Source organism: Globicephala melas, chromosome 17 (genome assembly GCF_963455315.2).
Source record: "Globicephala melas chromosome 17, mGloMel1.2, whole genome shotgun sequence".
Taxonomy (NCBI): domain Eukaryota; kingdom Metazoa; phylum Chordata; class Mammalia; order Artiodactyla; family Delphinidae; genus Globicephala; species Globicephala melas.
The window spans coordinates 29,069,012-29,094,575 of NC_083330.1; the positions used below are offsets into that span (position 1 = coordinate 29,069,012).

Here is a 25,564-nt window from a genome sequence, read left to right on the forward strand (position 1 = left end):
GATAAGATTATGATAACTACATTTAAGCCAGTTATGCTGGTTTAAATATAGTTGAGGAAGCTGTGGGGGCAGGGTATTGGGATTCTTTTGGAGGGACTGTTTATTCTTTTAATCTATAACATCTTATGAGTATGCAATCATAATTTTTAAAAAGACATTAAAATAGTCAATGTAATAGTCAAATTTACCAATATAAATTAGATGGATAGCATACTAACGCTGTTTCTCCATGAAAAATGTGACATACTGCCTATTAATCTTGGCAAATAATTTTGAAATATCCTCTTACCAAGTGGATGTATTATGTCTGGTTCCTGTGAAAATTACCAAAGCAGCAGTGTGGTTGCAATATGCATTGTCATCAGGCTACTTGAATACTCTGAGCGTTTAGTTTACCATGCCTCTAGACCCTAAGGTGATAGTAGATGTTAAAATAGATATCTGCAACTAACTGTAAGGAGAAATTTATCTGCTCCCTCTCCCCCCTTTCTTGGTATTTGGCTTACTTTATAAAAATACACAACTTAAATATATATGACACTCTCTATATTAGACAAACAACTGTTAGATTTAATATTTTCAGTTATTTCAACTGAAAGCAAATATGTAAATTACATCTTAAGAGCAAAGGGTTTCTTTAGAGATTCTGTGTTCCTGGTCCACAGGAAGAACACCCCTTGAGCGATCCATGCAGGAGCTCACCCAAACCTCCAACTTTCCAACAGGTCATTTCACCATCAGGGCCTTTATTGCATGGCTTCATAATGCACTGCTTGGTAGACACAATCTAACTTATCCACACCCCAAGTTTAAACTTTTGTCTTCTCTAGAAACACTTAGTGGAAAAACCAATGTACAATCTGCTTAGGGGTCAGAATTTTTTAAAAAGAAGGGAAAATTTTAAAAAGTATTTTTCAATGGTATTGTCAAAATAAGTCGATAAAATACTAAAATGACACTCCACCTTCAATACTTCTTGCTTCCCTTCTGTGCTTTGTTTTTCTCTTTAGCCCTTACCATCACCTATCATACTATATATCTCCCTACAGTGTAACCACATGAGGGCAGGGATATTTGTCTGTTTTGTTCATTGTTGACTCCTAATCCCTTAGAACAGTGTCTGACACACAGGCATTCTGTAAGTATTTATTGAATGAGTGTTGAGTGAATGAATAGTACTATTAAACTGTTCATGATTGGGAAATATAAAGCGATTTGCCAGAAAGTTAAAAACAGCTGGAATGTGTATACTAAGCAAACATAAAATGAATATTCTTGAAATCAGGAAGTGTATAAACATCTCAACAGTTCTTTCTCAACATACAAACTTTTAAACCCTGAGGACAAACCAAGCTTTTAAACTCTGTAATTGTTGCAGTTTTAAGTGGAAAGAATTTTCATGTCATTGTTCACCATGAACTAGAGAGGAGCATGTAGTATTAAAATGTGAAATGCCTGTCTTGCCCAATTAGATAGTACATGTGCCCAGCTGAGAAGAGGAGGGAGCCAAGTTTTAGAAAGCATTCTTTCAGAGTTGGGCATAGTTGGATAATAAGGGTAGGTGAGACATTCTGATTTCTGGTCCAACATCTGGGAGATTGCAGAAGGTGGGAAGTTCTTAAAATGCCCTGAGGGGAATGAGAACCCCAAGGGAATTCAATCTGAGCAGGTTGCTGTGCCTTAATATAATGTCTAACTGCCTGCTGCACAGCTGGCCAGCAGATTTACTGAGTCTTTATTGTAACTTAACAAAATTTTCAATTGAGCATCCTGGAATTTTCTCCTAGGGGATGCAGCTCTGATTTTTATCAAGGCAGTTTTTGGTAAAAGATGATTCACTTAAGTAGGTGAGGTATGTACTGTGTAGCTAACTTTGCCAAGATGCATGTTTCGTAAGGTGAGGCAATACTGAGATGTTGTCACTTTTTTTGCACAGGCTCCGGATGCGCAGGCTCAGCGGCCACGGCCCACGGGCCCAGCCGCTCCGCGGCATGTGGGATCCCCCCGGACCGGGGCATGAACCCATGTCCCCGGCAGGCGGACTCTCAACCACTGCGCCAGCAGGGAAGCCCACTGCTTCTAACTTTTATTAACACATCACTCAGTGCACCTATGATGAACTGTTCATTTGATACGCTTGAAAATATAATCAGTTAATTTCTAAAATGTATACACAGCAGCCAAGGGATTAGTAAAGCAGTATAACCTGAAACACATGTTAAGTAAATTCTGTAGCCTGTTATGAATCATAGAACAGGTGAGATTTCATAGAGAAATCAAGGAAGGGGCCTTAGTTGATTGCTTACTTTGTAGCAATGAGGACAGGGTAGAACTGCACTTGCTCCTTGTGTTCAAGGAAAGAAAAGAGTGATCAAGCGTCAACACTTTCATATTAACTCCTGCTGTCTCCAATTCTGCATGTTCAGGTGTCAGCAATAGATCTATTTAGATTTTGTTCAATATAACTGAAGAATCTGGAAATTCATTAAAAAAACACACGGTGGCCAAAAGCTGATTCCCTTTGCTGCCATGATATGAACTGAGAGTTTAATAATGTGAAATTCCATGGATGGTAGTAAAATTTACTTCCTTACTATGCTGCATGTACCTAATAGACTGGGCCCTCTGTTTTGTTTGTTGATATGCATTATTTTTTCCAGTCATCTTGGGTTGGGGGATTGAATAACAATTTCAAGCAAAGGTACCTCCTTCAGTGCGAGAGTAACTGAATAAATATTTTTTTCAGATACAACTTTTTCAATAGTGGGAGATAGAGGCTGAGTTTGGAAAACTTTATCCTTTTCCTTTTATTTCTCTCCTTGGTTATTATAAACTTTCTCTTCTCCCCTTTTAAAAAGTTTTTTTTCCTACTCCTTAACTACCAGTTCCTAAACAAGTGTCATGTTCACTGTAATTAAATTAAGGTCATAGAACACTAACTGGAAGCAGCCTTACAGGTTAAAGTGATTGACTCACTCTTAGATTTAACGATTGAAAAACCCTGAGGCCTAGAGAAGCTGCAGCATTTACCCACCTATGGTGTGACTGACACAGAACTGTAGTCCAGTTTTTCTGACTCCTGAGCCAGTGACCTCTTGTGGTCCCTTTTGCACATTGAAAAGAAAGCATGCCCCTTTCTCTGTTTTTTGTGCTTCTGTATTTGACCTAATTCCCTATGCCCATCTCTAGTATCCCATGGTTGGGATTAAGTAACAATGTGGGCATCACTGTCTTCTGAATACTGGTCAAACGTAGTGTAATTTTCTTTATTGTAAGTTTTTCGATACCAGAGTCTTGGATATTAAGTGTGGTGTATTCCTGAGAATTAGTTTTGCTCCCTTAAGATGGTCCAGCAGTGTGCTCAGAGAACACTGAGATCCAGTGACCCCCATGTAGATCTGTGTGTGTGGAGACTGTCTAGCACAGAGCAAATACTTTCTTAGCCTTAAGTAATTTACAATCTAATGGGCTCTCTTGAAGAGGAACTGCTATGATGTAAATATAAACCATTCAGCTCTTATTCTGGTGACATTTGTTTAAGAAAGATAGTGATATGGGCTTCCCCGGTGGCGCAGTGGTTGAGAGTTCACCTGCCAATGCAGGGGACACGGGTTCGGGACACGGGTTTGTGCCCCAGTCCGGGAGGATCCCACATGCCGCGGAGCGGCTGGGCCCGTGAGCCATGGCCACTGAGCCTGCGCGTCTGGAGCCTGTGCTCCGCAACGGGAGAGGCCACAACAGTGAGAGGCTCGCGTACCGCAAAAACAAAACAAAACAAAACCTCTGAGGCCTTTTGTTGCTCTCTGTCTGCCCCATACAGTTTTATACTTCTATGTATACAGAGATAGCTAGGTATTTATTTCGCCTTTATTTTTTTTTTTTGCATCCCTCCACCCTCTGTATTTACAACGCATAGAAGATATTCAGTGTTGAGTGATTGGATCACCTGGTACACTTATAATGAGCACTAAGGTCTTCTATTGTTGTATCATGCCCCTCACCCCCATCCTTAGCATAGTAATGGGTATACAGTAACCTCTTAATACATACACCTGTTGGTTTGACTTGGGACTTACAAGTAGTGTAGCAGCTCTTGGATTTACTGACATATTACCCTTTTCCCACTTTTTTTAGGAGGGGGATACCTATTACTGTTGTGAGCCACACAATTTGAGAAACACTGTAGGCATGTACTGCTGATGTTGCTGGGCCGCATTCCAGCTGCCCCAGGGGGACCCCAGCTCGCTTTCAGTGGAGGTCATGCAGGACACACTATGGATAGCAATTAGTGAGTCATGGCATTAGAACCAGAAGAAACCTTTGAGCACATTTTAATATTGCCAAACTTCTCATTTTGTAGCTAAAGACTGATGTTTACTAAAGGCATTGGTGGATGGGCACCGACTTTTCCCTCCCAATTGTTTTAGGGCAAATAATGAGTCATTGTCACTGGTCACTGGTCCCCATGCAGCAACTATGAAGTAGCTCAGATAAATAAACTCTACTGAGAGAATTTAGGACAATTACACTTATGTATAGTCAAGGCTGACTACTTTGGCAAATTCATTTTGTGTAAATCCCAGAGGTTCTTTTATTATTATTTCAAGAAGATTTTTATGAACAAGGATGAAAAAAGTGCTTTGAGTCTTACTATTTAATAATAGGCCATCAATGCTGAGACAGTCAATTAAAATATTTGACTACAATAGAATAATAATTGCTACAATTCGTAGTGTGTCATATATGCTGAGCATGCTACAAACTTGTCATTATCAGAGGTAGCTGCTTGGGTAGGCTGGGGCAGATGTAGACAGAGCCATAAATTCTAGGTGTAGCTGATTGGACTAGGGTACACCCTGGGCAGCCAGTAATGATTTTTTTTGTTTTTTGTTTTTTGTTTTGTTTTGTTTTGTTTTTGCGGTACGTGGGCTTCTCACTGTTGTGGCCTCTCCCGTTGCGGAGCACAGGCTCCGGACACGCAGGCTCAGCGGCCATGGCTCACGGGCCCAGCCGCTCCGCGGCATGTGGGATCTTCCCAGACCGGGGCACGAACCCATGTCCCCTGCATCGGCAGGCGGACTCTCAACCACTGCGCCACCAGGGAAGCCCTGATTTTTTTTTTTTAATCAAAAGTGATAAAATCATAATGTGAATTGAAAGAAAATGGCAGTGGGAATACCAGTTGGGAGACTATTATAGTAGGCAGGTGAGAGCTACAGAAGACATGACATAGTTGTGACTGTGGGTATAGGGAAGTTTCTGCACCTCCACATTGGAGAGATTTGGGGTTATAGTAGGCAGAATCTCCTTTACTGAAGAGATCTAAGGAGTGAGTCTAAGGGGAGATGGGAAAAGAGAAAGCAGACAGGACTTGAGGATTTTCAGCTAGGGCATGGGAATAACCATATGCCTTAAATTTCACGCATGAGGTCCTACTTCAGATATTAGGTCTTAATTTTTAATTCCTTTGAATTATCTGTGTTATGTTGATTCAGGAAAGTTAGGGTGACTGGGAGAATGGTTCATACGCTTTCTAAGGGTTAATTGCATTTAGAAACCGAACAATTCTCCAGTAAGTAATCTATACAGTAGAGAAGCTGTTGTCTAATCCTAGAGGCTATTTCTGTCTTTTCTCTCCAGCATCCTGCTCTTTGAGGAGTGAAATACATAGAATTGCTCTTTAGCTGCACATGCATTCCTCTGCCTGGCCACTCATCCCAGCCAAATCTCCTCTTTTCCATACTAAAGGGTATAAAACATTTGTTTTGTTTTCTTCCATCATAAAAGAATACCTATTGCTCTTTTAAAAACTGGATATTTTAATATAATAAAAATTATCCTGTGCTGGGTAATTACTTAGAAAGGAAATGAAAAGAAAATCTTCATAAATGTGGCTATTAAGAACATTTCAGACCCAAGTGTTTATGTAATTTCTTCCATTTGCCATTCAGCCGTAATGGGTTTCTAGATAAAAACGATGCTGCCCTAAGAGTCATTTTCAGGGGGGGATTGCTGCTAATAGAGGAAATTTGTGTCCCAGCTACAATGCAGTAATGTAACTGTCAGCAATTTACTAAATAATCAGGTGTGCCTGGCACGTTATTTTTGTAGCTCTTGTATGAGCATGTTTAAGGAAAAAAAATAATGCTCTTCTGATGTGTTGTGTCTCTTTGCTATGAGACTGACATTACACATAGGTATTATCTTCATTCTCTGTTCCCCATCCTTGGAAATTTGAGGGCTTTCTGGCTGCTAGTAGAGAATTCTTTACAAGTTGTTTTGTGGGAGCCTTAGAGGTCCTTGCTCATTCTAAGTCCCTCCGCAAGATACTGCATTATCCATGCAGCTTATGAGACTCTAAACTACCTTATGCAAAAGAAAAAAAATTACACAATTAACATTTATTCCATTGATTCTGTGTTAAATATGAAAAGCAAGATGCCTGGCACATGTCAGATTCGCGAATTCACTTGCAGTGTCTTTATTTTTACTGATGAGGAAATCTAGGTTCTGAAAGTAACCTATACGAGGTCACACAGCTAGCGCCAGATGCAGGATTCGACCCAGGTGTGTATTGCTCCAAATTTGATATTGTGCTGTACTGTAGTAATCTGTTACTATTAATGCAGCAGTAACTCAAACAAGGGACTTGGTGCGGGTTGGAATAATTGGGAAACATGGAATGGAATAATAAAAAATATGAAACATGGGATAGATAGGAGAGGATCAGACCCTGGAGGCAGGTAGTCTTAAAATAAAAAAAAAAAAATAATAATGATAAAACAACTTTTACCATGTTCTAGTCACTGTTTAAATATATTAATTCATTTAGTCCTTACAATAACCCTATGAACAGTTATTATTTTCATTTTGTAGATGAGGAAATGGAGAGGTTAAGCTCTTGCCTAAGGTCACACGTTAAGCCAGTGGTGGGATCCAAATGAGAACTCAGCAGTCTGATTCCAGAGCCTATGAAATGAGGCAATGAAGAGGAAGGGGCCAATCAAGGGAGGATGCTTCAGGGCTGAAAACAGTAGATGTAAAATAGGGTAAAAGTAATTGTGCATAGGGACAGGGGTGAAAGATATAGGTTTGGGAGTACCTTATGCCAAGTGGATGGCTGAAGCCTTGAGAGGGGTCAGGTCAAAGAAGTAAAGGTAGCCAAAGGTCAGGAGGTGACAGAGCCTAAAGGGATGCTCACAGTTTCTTGGATGGGAGGGGAAGAGGTACTAGTCAAAGACACAGAAGAGGAGAAATAGGCATGCACAATCTAAAGGAAGAAGAGATTGAGGATGAGGCCCCAGTGTCAATATGCCAGAGACTTCATGGATGTGCATAGCTTCAAAGTCCCTGGACCATTGTCTCTGTGCTTTTGAGTTTTGAGGTATCTGCCCTTTCCTACTAGTTTCTTCTTGCCTCTTATTATGTTTTTAGCACTTTTTCTTTTTTCATAAATCAAAGTGAGAAAGAATGGTGATTGTATTCACACTATTATTGCAAATACCTCTAGTATTGTATATATTTCAGAAAATAAATAACTAATCTTCTGAATTAAATTGGTGTGAAGACATGCTAATTTTGGTAAATTCTGTATTTTGCGTATTACTGGATGAAGAGACTTTCTTTATATGTTGGAGTGTTCTAAATTCCAAGATAAAATTAGAGGAGGTTTGACACAAGTGACATTTTATTTTGAATTTTATTTATTTTTTTATACAGCAGGTTCTTATTAGTTATCCATTTTATCCATATCAGTGTATACATGTCAATCCCAGTCTCCCAATTCATCCCACCACCACCACCACCACCACCTGCCACTTTCCCCACTTGGTGTCCATATGTTTGTTCTCTACATCTGTGTCTCAATTTCTGCTCTGCAAACCGGTTCATCTGTACCATTTTTCTAGGTTCCATGTATATGCGTTAGTATACGATATTTGTTTTTCTCTTTCTGACTTCACTCTGTGTGACAGTCTCTAGATTCATCCACGTCTCTATAAATGACCCAATTTTGTTCCTTTTTATGGCTGAGTAATATTCCATTGTATATATGTACCACATCTACTTTATCCATTTGTCTGTTGAATTTATTTTATTTACTTTTATTTTATTTATTTTATTTTAAAATAAACCATTTCATCCTGTTATCCCCAGTTTGAGAACTTGCAGTAGTGCCTTATTACGCACCTACTGAGTCCTTCAACCTGGCTCTCAGGACACTCTCAACTTGCCCCGCTTTCTGTCTTGCTTGGCTTTCCCTGACACAGATGCTCGCTTCTCTTGTCTTGTTCTTTCCTGTCCCTGTGCTGTTTCCCTCTTCATCTGTTTAAATGAGATTTCAAAGCCTCGGCAGTGTCAGTCTCACCTGCACTCTTAGTACTGTTAATTCTCCTCTGTCTGCTTTATTGATTTCTCCTTGACCTTAGTATCTTTCGTACAGGTTGTCAGTACTGTGTATTTTACCACTTAATAATTTTGATGCATGTAAAGTGGCCAAAAAAAAAAAAAATCTGACTTCATAGTAAAAGGCCATAGTAGTTTTAGTCTTACTACAACATCCCTATGTAGGGAATTTAGGAAGCAAATTGGGAATTTGTGAAGTTTGTTGCTTATTAGGGAATAATTCTCTTCTCAGGTGAAGGGACATACATATATCATGGCTTTTAAAAGGAATTTTTAGCTACTAAGACTACAAAACCTACCTTATTATTCTGTTTAATTTAGGAATCTTAAATGCTAGTATTGCATTTTTTGACACACATTGAGGATTGCTGCTGTTTTTAGAGTCTAACAGAGTATTTAGTTTCTATAAGATATGAGTTGTTTTTTGACACTGCCAAAGAGCTCTTCTAATAGTGATCCTTATTATTTCAGAACTGATCACACATTTTGTACAGCACAGAAATCCTGTTTGAATCTAACAAGATGATGAGTAGATTTGTTCCTGTAGTCCCAGAATGTAAGCTAAATCTCAGAGTGGAAGACAAGGGCACTAACTACTTACTCCACATTCTAAGGATGTTGTCAGCAGCTCTAGGGGAGGAGGTACCTTTCTGCCTCCAGAACCTGCAACCTCCACTTTGCTTTAGACAGGTGGCTAAGTGGACTTCCAGCTGGGGCATGTAATGTCTGCTTCCTCTTCTTGGTGACACCTGCAGGCCCTTTCTTTCCCTGGGTTCAGGAAGGAAAGTAGCTCACCCTCAACACTGCATCATCTCTCAGGGCCAGCCCCCAGCTAATCCTCCGTCTCCCCAGTCTTCTTCATATAATGATTGGAGGTTGGGGCAAGGAGGGCTGGGTGAAAGTTAGGCTAACTCTGGTCTTTCTTAGCAAGTCTTGACGAAAGATGAGCCATGCCTATTTGCTGGATGCTCTCTGTAGAATGGTGGGTTTGTCAACCTTGTCTGCACATGGAAATCATCCAAGGAGCCGATGCCCAGGTTGCACCCTAAACCAATTAGATTACATCTCTTTGTGTGGGACACCAGCATCCGTGGCTTTGAAAGCTCCCCAGGTGATTCCAAAAGCAGCAAAGCTTGAGAACCACTGCTGTAAAATGTGCGGGGATGGGGTGAGGAGAGGAGGGGTGTTTGGGGTCTTTTATTCCCCAGGCTTGGGTCTTAGCCAAAATTTCCTTGAAAATGGCAAATATCTTACTCAGTATCTTGTCAGATAAACAAAGATAAAATTAAGGTTGAGGTTTAATCTGTTTTGTTTTGTAGCAGAAGGCTATGTTTAAAAGAAGGATCAAGATTATACTTGGACTTTTTCTGAATGGTAAAATTTGTAGTGATGAAAAGATTAATATGTCTTTTTTGCCATCTTCAAAGCTTCATTTTATTGTCACACAGTAAATGAGTTTTATCCCAGCAAGAGAATCTGACTGAAACAATAACACTGGCATGGACTAATAAGACATCTGAATTGCCTGGAAGCACATATAACAAAGTCTTATTCTAGCAAGTTCACTCTGTTATCCTATTCTGACAATTTGTCTTAAGAATTCAGATACTTCATTAGGAATGCATGTGCCTCTTTTTTTTTTTTTTTGGCCATGCCGCGCAGCTTGCAGGATCTTAGTTCCCTGACCAGGGACTGAACCCAGGCCCTGGCAGTGAAAGTGTCGAGTCCTAACCACTGGACTGCCAGGGAATTCCCGAGGAATGCATGTGCTTCTTAAAGGCACCATTTCACCAGCTTTCTTATTTCTTTGTTTTTCTTACAGCTCAAGAGATGGCTGCCCAGTGTGTCACAAAGGTGGAACTGAATATTTCCTGTGACAATCTTTTGGATAAAGATGTAGGGTCAAAGTCAGACCCTTTGTGTGTGTTATTTTTGAATACGAGTGGTCAACAGTGGTATGAGGTAATGTTAAATACTTGTAGGTGAAAAGCAATCTGTATTGCTCTTTTGATAATATGAAGAGTTTATTAAAAATGTTAAAAATAATAAAACCATCTCATCTGTTATTGCAGTTTTTTGGGCAAGTTTGTCCTTGATTGTGTAATTTTTCATACACATATAAACACTTCCTTTAGCTACCATGCCTGTATTTAGTTACATGTAGTATGTAAAGGTATTAAACACATGCACTTTTGATCTGAAGAAACTTTTTTATTTTGGGGGAGTGAATATAGGTTGACCGCACAGAAAGGATTAAGAATTGCTTGAATCCCAAATTTTCCAAGACATTTATTATTGATTACTACTTTGAAGTGGTTCAGAAATTGAAATTTGGGATTTATGACATTGACAACAAAACTATCGAGCTGAGTGATGATGACTTCCTAGGAGAATGTGAATGTACCCTTGGACAAGTGAGTATATATAGTATAAATGTTTTGTCTAAATTTGAACCAAAGAATTGGGTGTTTCTGATAAGTGCTCATTAGTTTAATTGCTAAAGTTGAAAAACGCTGTAATTACTTTAAAGACTGAGTTCATATATTAGTATGTTTTGCTTGAACATTATAGAATTTATCTTATTTTTCATGAGGGTAGGGACCATGTGTGTATGGGTGTTTCATTCAACATTTCAATAAATAATACCATTGCTCTAACTGCTTGTCTGCTGTTTGCAGATTTCAGTACAGTATTGTTCTTTTGTTTAAGTCATAAATGCTGTCAAAGTAACAGCAGCTTCTCCGATGTTCTAACTAGCATGACTGGTGCCCCTTGAGCCCACCCTCCCTACCTCCCCCCCCACCCCCCATCCCGGCCCCAGCACCATCCCTTTACCTGGCTTGCTCCTCCTCTAACCTTAGGTATGGACCTTACTCCCCCTAGCAAGCCTTCTCTGACGCCCTAGAGTAGTTTGGATCACCTCCATGTGCTCGCTTGGTCCTCTCTACCGCTTCTACCTTAACACTGACCATATTTTATTGTAGTTGCTTAATTGTCTGTCTTTTTAGGATATTACAGGCTGTGTCAGAGCAGGGGTGTGTCTGTGGGCTCACCATTGTGCTTCTAGCTCAGTTTGACTTGTAAGGAGAGATCATGACCATTTATGATAGAATAGGGAAGGCTTCAGGAGGGAGGAGTCATTTTTTTTCAGTGGGTGACATCTATTTCTAAGATTTGTCTTTTATGAGTTTATTTTTTAGTGTTGAATTTTTTGGAGATCATGTTATTTCCTATGTCTCAAGGACAACATGGAGCTGATCAATTTTCTCAAACTTTGATAAATAGTATCAAAGAGAAAATTAAAGAAGTATTGATTGTTTGGGAAAAAATCACAGTGTATCTAAAATTATAATAAATTTGAGAAATGGATCTATTTGAGAGTACCTAGGTCTACTATATTATTTTAATCAAAATGATATCTTGTAGAGATTATATACTGAAGTTATGTTTCAGCTGAAAAATTGAATCCCATTTATTGAGTATTCTAAGACCCACCTTTTACCTACAGGGGTTTCATTTCAACTCAGTGATTTGTATATGATGAGAATCTGGCCCTCTTTTTTCATTACAAGGAAGGATTTAACTTTGAAGTAGTTGATAAAGAAACTAGTGGGTGGGGAGATTTTATCTAACCGGATTGGCTCCTTGGAAATCTTTTGCAGTGGGTGTAGATGTGTTTTATAATCTCTAAGTCTTTAAGGAATGGACTTAATGTTTCCATTTCTAATGACTTTAAGTGAACTTTATACTCAACCCTTTTTGAAACCATTTCAGTCTAAACATTCACATGTTGAAGTGAAATAGCTCTTTCTATCACTTTCCAATTTTAACAGATTGTTTCCAGTAAGAAACTAACTCGACCACTGGTGCTTAAAAATGGCAGACCTGCAGGGAAAGGAAGCATTACGGTAACGATAATTGTCTTTTTTCCTCCGAAGATTTAGCATAATAGGACGTGCTAAAACTGTGTATATTAGACAAATATTCCACAGCCATGCTTTATCATTTGATCCCGAATGTTGCCTTGCCTTAAGGTGATCACAACTGGAAACTGTGTTGTGCCAAAAAGAAAGAAAAATGCAGTGTGGGAATCCCTTCTTTAAGTTTTTTAAGCTGCCTATAGAGTCAGGCACATCTTGGTAATGCTTGCCTCTTCCCGATGGAAGCGTAAATTCCCAAGTGGGAAGCAAATTACTTAATAATCTGAAAGGATCAATTTGGCTCTCAACAAAGCAAACATGGCAGAGACTTTCCGTAATGGTTTTGATTCCAGAATGATCTCGTATTATGACATGGCCATTGAACCTCTTAACTCTTAACCATGTTTCTTTTGTGCTTGCACTTTGCTGTCCAAATTTTCCATTGCTGATTACTGGACCTGGGCAAATGAATATATGCATTATCTTGTTTCAGATTTCAAATTACATAATGCCATGCTTTTACATATTTTATCTTCTAGAGTTTGTGTCCAGGTAATCACTGCCTGAAGAGATAGTTGTTTTACTTTAGCTCTGCCTGAGAAGGCTGGCTCTCTGAGAAAACCATGTTTGAAGATTATTACAATTATCAAACACATTTCTCTGAGCAGCTGTTTTGCCCTGGTTTAGATTCCTGAGGCATAAGAATGTTCAGTCTTTTGAGGGTGTTGACTTCTGTGTGTGGGACAGAGATCATTATCAGTAGTTAGCTTTATTGCTTTTGGGGTCATGATAGCCTGGAATTTATTTTTAGTAGAATAAGTCTTTCAGTTACCTTGGATGAAAATATTGATCCGATATTTGAATTTATAGTGTGTGATTTACTCATGCTTCTCAATGTTTGGAGAGCTCTCACTAGTGTTGTGCAATCTTCCAGGGCTTTGATTTTTCACTGGAAGAGGGAAGATCCAGTTTGGGCAACAGCATTAAAAAGGAAGTTGCATAATGCAGACTAGGCATATTTTGGGAAAATATTTATTTCACATGCATAAAAGAAATAAATCTTTCTTAATGGTACCATTTTGTTATTAAACCTTTTAGAATTCACATATTAGTATAGACTTTATATACCATTAGATAACAGAATAATTCAGTACTTCCTGAGTATATCAAAATCCCCAAAACATGTTCTTTCACTTACCTTGTCTACTCATAGATTTCAGCTGAAGAAATAAAGGATAACAGAGTTGTCTTGTTTGAAATGGAAGCAAGAAAACTTGATAATAAGGTAGGTAGGTGATGCAGATTTCAACAAGGGTATCATGTTTTGCCTCACATTGATTCCTTTTTGAGAAAATAATAATGGAATTAATATTATGAACTCTGTCATCTAAGCATCACTTTGAGTGTTAGTTACGTCCGAATTCTGCTTTCTGTTTGTGTGTTTAAGCAGAAGCCATTTCTCTTTACCTCTTTCCTCTAGAGGTAATCAAAGTGTTTGTATAGCTTAAAAGAAGAATTAATACAATCATTAATGTTACTGTAAGAGGCATTTGAGAGTGTATTTGGATTACTTAAGGAAAAAAGTGAAAATTCCATGCTTTATTAATTAGATTTTCCTCTCTGCGTTCAAAAGTCAATTTTTCTTGAAGGATGAGTACCAGTACATAAGAACACAGCAGTTTAGTTTATAGCATGGTTTGGAATAATTCTTTGATTTTTGTATGTAATCCTGTAATCCAATCATTAGTCTTCATCATTTTCATATACTTTACAATGCAATGTGCAAATATCTTAGACTAGTAGCCAGTATCTTTTTTTTTTTTGGACAAGTTTAAACATATACAAAAATAGAAAAGTATTTTTTTAAAAATCCCATATTCCCACCACCTATCTTTAACAGTTTTAACTCATGACCAATTTTGTCTCATCCCTACCCCTATCTACTTTCTCTCCTCCCAGACGTCACATCATTTCATCCATATATGTTTTGGTGTATCTCTAAGGACTTTTAAAATAATATAATTGGTTAATATGTCTCTTAAATTTTTTTAATCTATAAATTCTCCTCTTCCTTTTACTTCTTCCCTTCCTCCCTCTCTTCCTCTCTTATTCCCTTTCTCTCTCCCCCTCCCTCCTATCCATCCATGGAATTTATTCAATAAACTGACTCCTTTGTCCTATAGAAGTTTCCACACACTGTATAAGCTAATTAAATCCCTGTGGTGTCATGTAACATGTTCATCTCTCCACCTTTATTTCCTGATTTCTGTAAGCTGGAATTGAATCTAGAGGTATGATCTGGTGGTATCTTGAATTGGTATGAGTTTCATAGGTGGTGGCATTAATTCCATCAAGAGGCACACATTGTCAAGTTCTGTCTTTTGGGGTATTAGTGACCATTGATGACAACTACCTATATATTTTATTAAGGGTCTTAAAATAGTGATATTCTCATGCTATCATCGCTTCTTCATTTACTTGTGAGAATACTTCTACAGAGAGAAATATTCTTCTTCACATTAGGTATTTATTTATTCTGAGATACAGTTTGTCCAGAAAAGGCAAGTTGAAATGTTTGATTTTTTTATCATATTTACCATTTTTCAAAATAATAAATTCCTCTATATGTGACCAATGAGGACTTTTAAAAAAGTTTTTAGTATTGCTGTGAACTATATTGATTTATTCTTATTGATGCCTAAAGTATCCCAGCTTTAGCCTATGGGAGGGAACCTATTTAAGTTTGTTCATGAGACCATTTGGCATGACCCCAGAGGTCTCTGGATAGCTTCCTGCTCTGTGGCATGACAAATGTTCCAGGCTTATTTTATCTGATTTCTGCTCCAGATTGACAGATCAAAGGGAGCCTTTCTACAATGAGTCCACAATGTGGTACTAGAAGTGCTTAACATTTATTGATTGTTGTCACTCATTATTTCTAGGATTTTTCAGTGAACAGATATAGGAAAGTCTTTTCTTTTTTAAGGGAAACTAAATCATAAATTTGTACAACGATTTCCAATTTAGATGTAGAATTACAAGGCTGTATTTCTTTAATTCCGTAGTCAGCACCTCTTCTCACTTATGTCAAAAATGTTGATTCCCAAAGATACTAACATAATTGCTTATCTGTTTTGTCCTATATAATATCTAATAGTTTAAGAATATAAATATTCATGTTACAATTAAAATATTTTTACTGAAAACAGTTTGAGCTTTCTTTGAAGTTCTTTTTGTCTTTAGGCTTATATATTCCACTTGAGTTCTACAGTTCAACTCTTGTGTTTCAAATAATTCTTCTCTGAATGGTTATGCTGTAACATTAACACATAATCGAATTTTGCTTTTGATATTTAGGGATTGCTTTACAATTTTTTTTTGATTTAATTTTGTTTTACAATCATGTATAAGATGGTTCCAAAGCCTAGGCATCAGTAGGCATTAGGCATCAATTAGAATTAATCAAAACAAGGTATGTTCGAGAAATTTAGCTTCTTTCCCTGTACGCTCTATATTTTTTTCTCTTTCCTGGCTGTATGTAATACTTTTTTAAAATTTATATTTTATGGTTTAATCCTTCATTTTCCAAAAAAACTAAGTTTTTTTGTGTGTGTCTATACATGTGCATATGCATACGTATGTGTGTATATGTCTCTGTGTATATATAAACATACAAATAGACATACATGTGTATATCTATATACATAGATATGTGTGTGCATGTGTGTATGTATGTATTTGTATTTATATTCCCCAGCCTCAGCCCATGAGTAAGTGTAGCATAATATATTATGCATACGTTCCTCTACCTTGCTTTTTTGACTTAACTTATCCCAGAGTCAGGGACTTTTAATTCTTATTTTAGTTCTACTACTGTCATATTAATGAACTTTCAAACAAGGTCTGTTTTCTGACCTTCAGTATAGTAATAATGATATTCTGCCTTTCTCAAAAGATTATTTCTAAGATAAGTGAGACAGGGCATGTTAATGTGTTTTTGGAAAGTTAACTCCTCTATGTATAATGCTGTTCTTAGTTTTATAAAATGGGGCATAGAGAGGCTTATTACATTACTTAAGTTTCTTCTTAAAGATAAGATTAAATTTTAAAAGTTCTGCTTAGTCTTTGTGTTTACATTTTTGACTGTGCCGAATGTGTTACTTTCTTAACATTAGATTGTGCTGAGGAAGGAAGTAATATTATCTTCTTAATTTAATACTGAGGTAAATTCAGGACTGAAAAAAATCTTCAGTTTAGCGACATATCTGTGTATATTACTGTGAGATTAACAGGTGTCCTTTCTATTTCACAAATAATAAGTAATATATGCTAAGGAGTATAGAAATTTCAAAATGAAGATAAAATAAAAATGAGAAAATAAAATCATCCACAATCTTACTATCTGAGTTTTACCTCTGGGAATGATTTGTACATTCTTCCAGAATTTTATCTCCCTGTGTAAGAGTGTGTGTGTGTGTGTGTGTGTGTGTGTAAGATGGCGATAAGGGTATTTTTGAACACTCATTGTACTTGAGCATTATACAGGAGTGCTGTGATGTGGTGAATTACAGAGGAAATAGGGGATGTACTTTGTGCCCTTGAAGTACTTCTGTTGTGCATTCCACATATCTACTTGTGTGTGCTCCTTTGTGTGTGTAAAGAAATGTGCGGGATTGCTGAAAGAGTATTGGACATAGAAGGGTAAGATATGAACTCAAAGCTCAGATCCATCAATTAATTAGTTGTATGATCTTGGCAAAGTCATTTAACTCCTCTGAATCCATTTTCTCGTTCTGTCTCTCATGGAGTTAGTATGACTAATGTATGGGATCATTTATATAAAACTACTCAGTGCTATGTGAATGAATGAACACTGTTAATAATGAAAACAAGCTAAAAACGTATTGTATTGATAACGGGTCCTGTTGATCACTGTATTTTAAAGCCATCATGTAAGGGTGTGATACACAGGATTATGAGCATTTATCACAAGTGCCTTAAAAGTTCTCCTGATAGACTTGAGCAGGCTCATATGTTTGTGAGGAAGGTGTTGGGATTTGTATTTACTGCTGTATTGTACTGTGTATATCTTTACTATAGAGTTAAACTTCAGGTACTGCTGACATGTAACATGTATAAAGTGTGGTTTCACATGGTTTAGGAGGAGAATAATTGCTTTTTTATTTTAATGTAGGATCTATTTGGAAAGTCAGATCCATACCTGGAATTCCACAAGCAGATGTCTGATGGAAACTGGCTAATGGTTCATCGAACAGAGGTGAATATATGAATTTGAAAAGTAGGGTTGAGGTTTCCTTTGGAATTGTAGTAATCTGAATTTTTAAAAATTATGATTGGCGCAGTGGTTGAGAGTCCGCCTGCCGATGCAGGGGACACGGGTTCGTGTTCCAGTCCGGGAAGATCCCACATGCCACGGAGCGGCTGGGCCCGTGAGCCACTGAGCCTGCGCGTCCAGAGCCTGTGCTCCACAACGGGAGAGGCCACAACAGTGAGAGGCCCGCGTACCGCAAAAAAAAAAAAAGAAAATTATGTATTTATAAAAATATTAATCTGACTTCAGACATATATAATTGCCAGAGACACAAAGTCAGCATGCTCATTTTTTTTCTTTTAATGAGGAGGTGCTACTATGCTTAATTTTTAAAACCCTATAAAGAACACTAAAATGTATACCAGTGTATCCCTCACCTAGATTGATCAAATGGTCATAACTGCATACATGTGTGTTCTCTCTCTCTCTCACACACATATCCATGCCCTTTTGCAAAACTATCCTAATGTAGGCTGCAGACATCATGACTTTTCACCTTTAAATGCTACAGTAGGTATTTCTCAAGAACAAGGGCATTTCTCTACACCTCCATAACTGAGAGCATTAACATTGATTTAGTAACATCATCTAATATACCATTCATCTTCAGATCTCCCCAATTTTCCCACGTTTTATATATGTTTTGTTTTGTTTAATACAGGATCCAATCGAGGTTCACGTTTTGCATTTGGCTATTACGTTCCCAATATAGTCCTCTTCTCCTTACCTCCCTTATACCTTCAGGCTATGAATCTCTTGAGTAATCAAGATCAGTATGTCTAACATACTGGATTCTTTTGTTTCCTCACAATTAGGTCCAGATCAAACATTTCCATCTAGAACACAGTATGTGTATCTTCCATCATCAAGGTGTGTCAGGATGCCCAGTACTGATGATTCCAGTCTGGGCTACTAGGTTAATCTGGTGACCACCAGATTGTGCCATGATAAAGTCTCACCTTTTTCCCTTTGTAATTAATAAATGATTGCAGTGTGATTCTTTGAGACTGCATGAATAACCTCCATTTCGCCCAGTGGTCTTAGCGTCCATTGATGATCCATACCTGAATCACTTATATTGGAGGTTGCAGATACTCTTATTTCTCTCACTTTTATTTTTAGAATCATTATAAACCCATGGATTGTTATAGTATATTCACTGTGTTTATAATTCATTACTGTCATGAATTTTGCTGCTCATATTAATCCAAATTTGACCAGGAAGAGCTCCTTCAAATGGTTCTTGGGTTCTTTTAATAAGACTCCATTAGTCTTTAAGCAGTCTCTTATTTTATGTGAAATTATGTTCTTAATTCAACATGTACCTAACCTGTCCCAAGTCTGGAATTAGCTATTTCTCTTATGGAACCCTATTCCTTTAAGAGTGTAGTGGTATTTGGACAGTAGGGTATATGAGTGCTCATTCTACTGGGATGTCATTGCTTTTAGACCTTTTCAATGGACACAACTGAGAAATATGTATATTTGTGTATATATGTTTATTATATATACATATTTAAAAATTTTTTAATTATGAATTTAGACTATTTTTCCACTTCAAAACCAACATAGCAAGGTTCTTTCTGGGCCTTTCTTATTCCATATTTGAATCTTATGTCCTGCTGTAAAAACTCTGGTTTCCAACAAAACCAATAATCTTCTCTAATTTTTAAGTGCACCTTATAAAGAGTGGATATATTTCCCAGTTTTTTTCTTTCTCACAGTGTATCACAATTAGACAATCTATCACATTTTTCATATAACAGGTGTATAATATTATCCTAGCTAGGTTTTCATTGACAAAGTTGGGTGGGTGAAGAGGTGAAGGATGAATGATGAGAGTGGTGGGAATCTAGGAAAGGCAAGAACAAAGCATTAATGAATGGAATATTTTTCTAACTTGTCTTTAAATCTTTTTTTTTATAGGTTATTAAAAACAACTTGAATCCTGTTTGGAGGCCTTTTAAAATCTCTCTTAACTCCCTGTGCTATGGAGATATGGATAAAACTATTAAGGTAATTTGAAATTATACATATATTATATATACACACACACTCACTGCTTTTATAAATTATTTCATTAGATAGTATTTAAAGAAAGAAATGTTTGAATTTTATTTACATTATGAATAATAAAATAGAAATGTTTCTGGTAAGTAGTCAGTTTGAAGGAGCAGACATTTTGAGTGATCTGTTGACCTAATCCTTAATCAAACATTGTGATTTTTATTTTTTTAAATAAAATATTTAATTTAAGTCTTCCTTTTAATAAGATTCCTCTGCTCTGTGAATAGGAACCTTTAACTACACTCTTTGCCTTTGGTGTATTCTTTGCAGATAAAAACAGATGTTACTTTAACTGAGAACCCAGAGCTTCCTCCTGCCCTTAGCACAGAGCAGAATAGTGGTGACATTTTCTGTCACTGATATTTTCAGAGTAAGGTAAAATTTATTAAAACATTTGGATGGCTTTAGTTTTAGAGTTTTTAGAGGAAAGCAGAGCGGGAACAGGGAGCAGAAGCAGATAGCTAAGAATTTCTTTTAATGTTTTCACTTATAGCCATTTATCAAAATAGATACATTATTTTTAAGACACTTTTATACTAGAGTCACTTCGTTACGTAAGATTCCAGGTAGAACCCCTTTCTTATGTTCAGAAGTCAGCAAACTGAGGTGAGTTGTTTGTTTATTTGTTTCGTTTTTGTTGTTGTTTTTTTTTTTTTGATAATTAGTATGGTGAAAGCAGGAAAGGTGATGGTCTGGAACAAGCAAAGGACTTAAAGAGTCAAACCGTAGTCCAAGACTTGACTTAGGTCCTTAACCAGCTAAGGGTTCTTGGGCAGGTTATCTAACTTCTTTACTTATATAGTAGAGAAAATAATGTCTACATAACAAAATAACATAAAGATTAAATTAATAAAAGTGAAAAGTTTTATAAACTCCTAAACACAGTAGAGGTGCTGTTATTATTGAAAACTACTTCATTTCTTAGATCCATAAATTTTGTCCTCAGTTTGCAGAGAACTTTAAAAATCAATGAGTGTGATTTGTGTGATATTTCAAATAGCAGTGAATGTCTAGGTACAAAGTAAATACTAGAAAAGTAGCTTTACAAATTACTTTTTACTGTTATTAAATCTAGAACTTTTGCTTTTCACATTAAAAATAGTAAGTTGAAGCTTCATTAGATCTGAGAAGCAAGAAAGGCTGGGGAAAAAAGATGCCTAAACTGTAACTATTTGACTGATTGTAATAATATGTTAACAATGAAACAATGTTTTTTTAAACTTTTTTTTTTTATGCACAGTGGCATGCTTACAGGGCTATTTTGTTATAGTAAGTAAATTGATTTTCTGAGCTTTCTCTGATGAATGTCTTCCAATTCTTAAAAGTTTCTCCATTTGTTTTGACTATATACAACTTGGTTTGCCACACCACCACTGTCTTTATTTCTTTAGTTCTGTATTTCTTTGCAGTATCAGAAAGTCATACATCAGTGATTCTCTTGGTATTTGGAAATTGGTTAGAGGTGTAGTAAAGAGTTATAGAGCAGAGAGTAGAGTCAGAATCATCAGTTTCTTTGCTGCAGTATGAATGTGCCAGTGTTATCACTCTAGCATGTATTATTATTTTCATAAAATCGTGCAAATAAGAAAAATAATCATGCATGCCTAAACGGGGAATGCCTTAGTGAATGTAGTATTGTGTGATGTGTGCATTCTTTTACATGTATACATATGCACATATGTGTATATGCATACATTTCAGTTTCACAAACATTGCTGATGGTGTTGTTTAAAACAGCCAATATTACTAGTTTTTAAATTCTTGAGAAGAGAAATTAAATGACACAAATCATTACATCATTTACCTCAAGCTGTATCTGAACACATGCCAGCATTATAAATGTCACATTTTCCTTTAGCATCAAACATTTGCCTTTAATGAGGCAACAGTGAACTTTTCTTATATATTTATTGTAGTGAGTTATTGGGAATTACATTTTAAAAATGTTTTTACACTCCCTGAAGTTTCGGACAGTCTAAACATGAATAGTTTTAGCTCCTGCATAAGCTTTGTTTAAATAAAATCTTGGCCTTACCAGAGCTTGATCTTGTTGTCTTAGGTATAAATTGGAGTTTCCTGAGTGTAAGTCTAAAATGTAACATTCTGTTTTCCATAATAAAAAAAAACTCTTAAAAATGAAATTATTAAAATATTAAGATTGTTTTGACTTTATCTTAATTTTAGTTCCTCTAGAAAAAATTATTAAGGTCATTAATTTTCTTTTCTGTCAGATAAAGGGCTTTTGGTTTAAAAATTGAGTATCGGATATGTAGGGCAAGAGTTAGCAGATCAGAATTGATCAGTGACTGAAGTGCTGGGAACAAATAAAAACCCTTACTGTTGCTCAAAATTGCAATTCTAGACCTTGTTTGTTTTATTTATTGATTGTTTGATTTTTAGTCTTCCTGAATAATAATGAAAATATAAGGGGTGAAAGACTTCCTGTTATGATAAGCACTCAATTCACCTCTTAGAGAACTGAGAAGAAAATAAATCCTTTGCTAGGTGAATATATATAAATCCTGAGCATTTTAGCTTGGTGATTAATATAACTTTGTAAAGGATTATAGCAGGATGGAAGATTGGCATAGGGTAAGATGCAAATTGCTTCTAAGGTACAGGCTTTTGTTTTAAATCATAGGCTATAGAAGGATTCAAAATTTTCCTTGGAACAGATTTACATTGTTGGTTACCACACAAGATATATCATCTTCTAAGACTATTTAATTCTTCTCCTACCTGACAAGCCTCAGTAGATATTGTGTGCAATGCATGTAATAAATGTTTGCAGAAAGAAATGTTTGAAATTACAAAGCACTATAAAAACATCGGGGCTTCCCTGGTGGCGCAGTGGTTGAGAGTCTGCCTGCCGATGCAGGGGACACGGGTTCGTGTCCCGGTCCGGGAAGATCCCACATGCCGCGGAGTGGCTGGGCCCGTGAGCCATGGCCGCTGAGCCTGCGCGTCCGGAGCCTGTGCTCTGCAACGGGAGAGGCTGCAATGGGAGAGGCCACAGCAGTGAGAGGCCCACGTACCGCAAAAAAAAAAAAAAAAAATCGGTTATTTATGATCACAGTGAACACCTCTGTTTGCTAAGAGTTCACATCACCTTATTTTCTCATTGCAATGAATATTCAGGTATTCTTGTGAATATTTACTCTTTGGCTACATCTGTCAACCTGGTGCAAAACTATATGGAAATCAAATACCCTCAGCTCTCTTCTGTCTGCTTCAAGAGAGAGCGAGCCTTTAATGAGAGCCATAGCCAAGAGTCCTGTCTTATGTGGAAATAAAATAATTATGACCCAGTATAGATACTTCCTCAGTGTATAAAAAACTGTTTTCCTGGAATTTTCCTTTTCATTGTGAGAGTTGTGATCCTCAGAATGATGCAAATCTGACTTCATCATATCTAACTCCTAATAGAAGCCTAACCTCACCAAACTGCAACTAATGAAATATGTTTTCCGTAGTTACTAATCATCTAGAATTTAATTATACAATTTTTAGCTGCCTAGGATACTGACTTCCTTTCTTCCTCCAGATAGATAGTGGCTTTAGCCATTGTAAAATGATAACAAGGTAAAAAGCAGATGAGAAAGAAGGTCTAATTCCATTTTGATTTTATCAGCACTTGTAAAGGGCATGTACAGGAACTGGAAACTGCTTAATGTGGAATTTGAACAGTATTTGTGTTTTTCATCTGCCTGTGATGTGTCCTAGAACCCCATTCCAAGGATAGGGAGTGTTTGAAAGTGTTTCAGTATTGTTCCTCTAGGAAGTTAGTTCCTACTTCTCCAAGTAGGACTGTATGTTAAACATTTTCACTAATTTTAATTAAAAGTACACTTCTTGGTAAGTCCCATTTATTGCAGCCAATACTTTTTAACAAAATTATATTGATTTTTATATATTTTTATTATACTTACTTCTAGGTAGAGTGTTATGATTATGACAATGATGGGTCCCATGATCTCATTGGAACATTTCAAACCACCATGACAAAACTGAAAGAAGCCTCCAGAAATTCACCTGTAAGTTGCATCCTTGTCATTTGCATATACCTTATAGTTTGGCCCTGTATTTATTCATTTTTTCTCTTGGCATAGAAAATAGTTTTCCATGCTTTTACTCTATATTACGTAATGCTCTGAAGTCTGTGGATTTTATTTGTTTAGTAGTTGGATGATCCAAAATTCTTACTTGGGATGAGTTTTCATTTATGTTTTGAGGTTTGGTTTCCTTTGTCTTCAGACAGTTTATATGGTTTGATTGAAAATCCTTTGTTTTAAAGATCTTGGCATTTCACTGGTCACAGTAATTAATATCTACACTAGACAAGTACCTGGACTTGAATTGGGTTCATTTATTCTCCTTTTGGACATTTTACAAATTGGCTTTTACGTTCTGCCTGTGGCTTTCCTCTGACTTGTCCTCACCCAAGGGAATGATAAAAGCATAGTTACACTATTTCAAATTATGTAATATTAAGCTGCCATCTAATGGTACAAATTTTGTTAAGATCATTTGTCTGCCTTAACTACGTTCAGTTTATTTATTTATTTATTTTTTGCGGTACGCGGGCCTCTTACTGTTGTGGCCTCTCCCGTTGCGGAGCACAGGCTCCGGATGCGCAGGCCCAGCGGCCATGGCCCACGGGCCCAGCCGCACTGCGGCACGTGGGATTCTCCCAGACCGGGGCACAAACCCGCGTCCCCCGTATCGGCTGGCGGACTCCCAACCACTGCGCCACCAGGGAAGCCCTACGTTCAGTTTATTAGTTATCATCCCCACATATTTCTAAGATTGCTTCTTGAAACTTTTCTGTCTGTAAGGCAAAGTGCCTAAAAACTATTCCAGAGTGTTGTTTCCCTCTTACTTACCTTTCTAGTTTGAATGAAATAAGTTGTTAATTCTCTTTATAGCTTACTTAGAATAATATGAAATGTTTATTACCTGCTTAGAGACCTGAATAATGCTCCTGTATATAGCATTTGCTTCTGAAAATCTAAACATGAGGTTTAAAAGGTAAGAGATTATGGTCAGGTGGGAAGGTCTTTTTTACGAAGTCATGTAGGTGAGGTGACCCAAAAGAGGATACTGATAGTTTTAGATCAAAACTTAAAAGCTAAATGAATAAATAAACCTTATCAGCTATTTGATTTAAATAATTGGGAGAAATGAGTTTTGAACAAACGTAGTGGGACTAGAATTTTCAGTAGGTCATGTAGAGATCTCTAGTCCTGTTCCTACACCCTGGTCACAAAGCCCAGATACTAGAAATAACAGAAGTGCTTGTGTGAAGTAAGGAAGGCTTTCAAATCACACTCAGTGGTTTAAATGCAGAGATTGAATTAGGTTAACAGTTTGAATTAAAACAACAGCAAAATTCAGCTGTAAATATTCTATTTAAAGATTTTTTTTTTATTTTTAAAGGCAGAAATAATGGAAAATAATGAAAATCTGAACATTTAAAATAAAGCAAGCTACCTAAAAGAACTAAATATGAAGAGTGATCTGGATTGTTGTTTCACTGGTTTCAGCGGGCCTCTCACTGTTGGGGCCTCTCACTGTTGTGGCCTCTCCCGTTGCGGAGCACAGGCTCCGGACGCGCAGGCTCAGCGGCCATGGCTCACGGGCCTAGCCGCTCCGCGGCATGTGGGATCTTCCCACACCGGGGCACGAACCCGTGTTCCCTGCATCGGCAGGCAGACTCTCAACCACTGCGCCACCAGGGAAGCCCCTCAAGGAGTTTTTTTAACATCATTTTGTTTTGTATCATTGTATCAAAAGTATTTTTAAATGTTTGATTCTTCAAAAATTAGTAATGCCTCTGTCCAAA

At 37.0% G+C, this 25,564-nt stretch overlaps 1 protein-coding gene across 4 annotated transcripts in view; it reads left to right on the forward strand.

Moving 5' to 3' along the window:
- Nucleotides 1–25,564, forward strand: part of CPNE3 (copine 3) — a 50,885-nt gene that overhangs the window by 8,855 nt on the left and 16,466 nt on the right. For all 4 annotated transcript variants that reach the window (XM_060287178.1, XM_030839253.3, XM_030839255.2 and 1 more), the window contains 7 exons: nt 10,226–10,365; nt 10,638–10,817; nt 12,237–12,311; nt 13,537–13,608; nt 17,518–17,601; nt 19,582–19,671; nt 23,658–23,756. In XM_060287178.1, the coding sequence (XP_060143161.1) occupies nt 10,226–10,365; nt 10,638–10,817; nt 12,237–12,311; nt 13,537–13,608; nt 17,518–17,601; nt 19,582–19,671; nt 23,658–23,756 (740 nt within the window). The remainder of the gene's footprint in view (nt 1–10,225; nt 10,366–10,637; nt 10,818–12,236; nt 12,312–13,536; nt 13,609–17,517; nt 17,602–19,581; nt 19,672–23,657; nt 23,757–25,564) is intronic.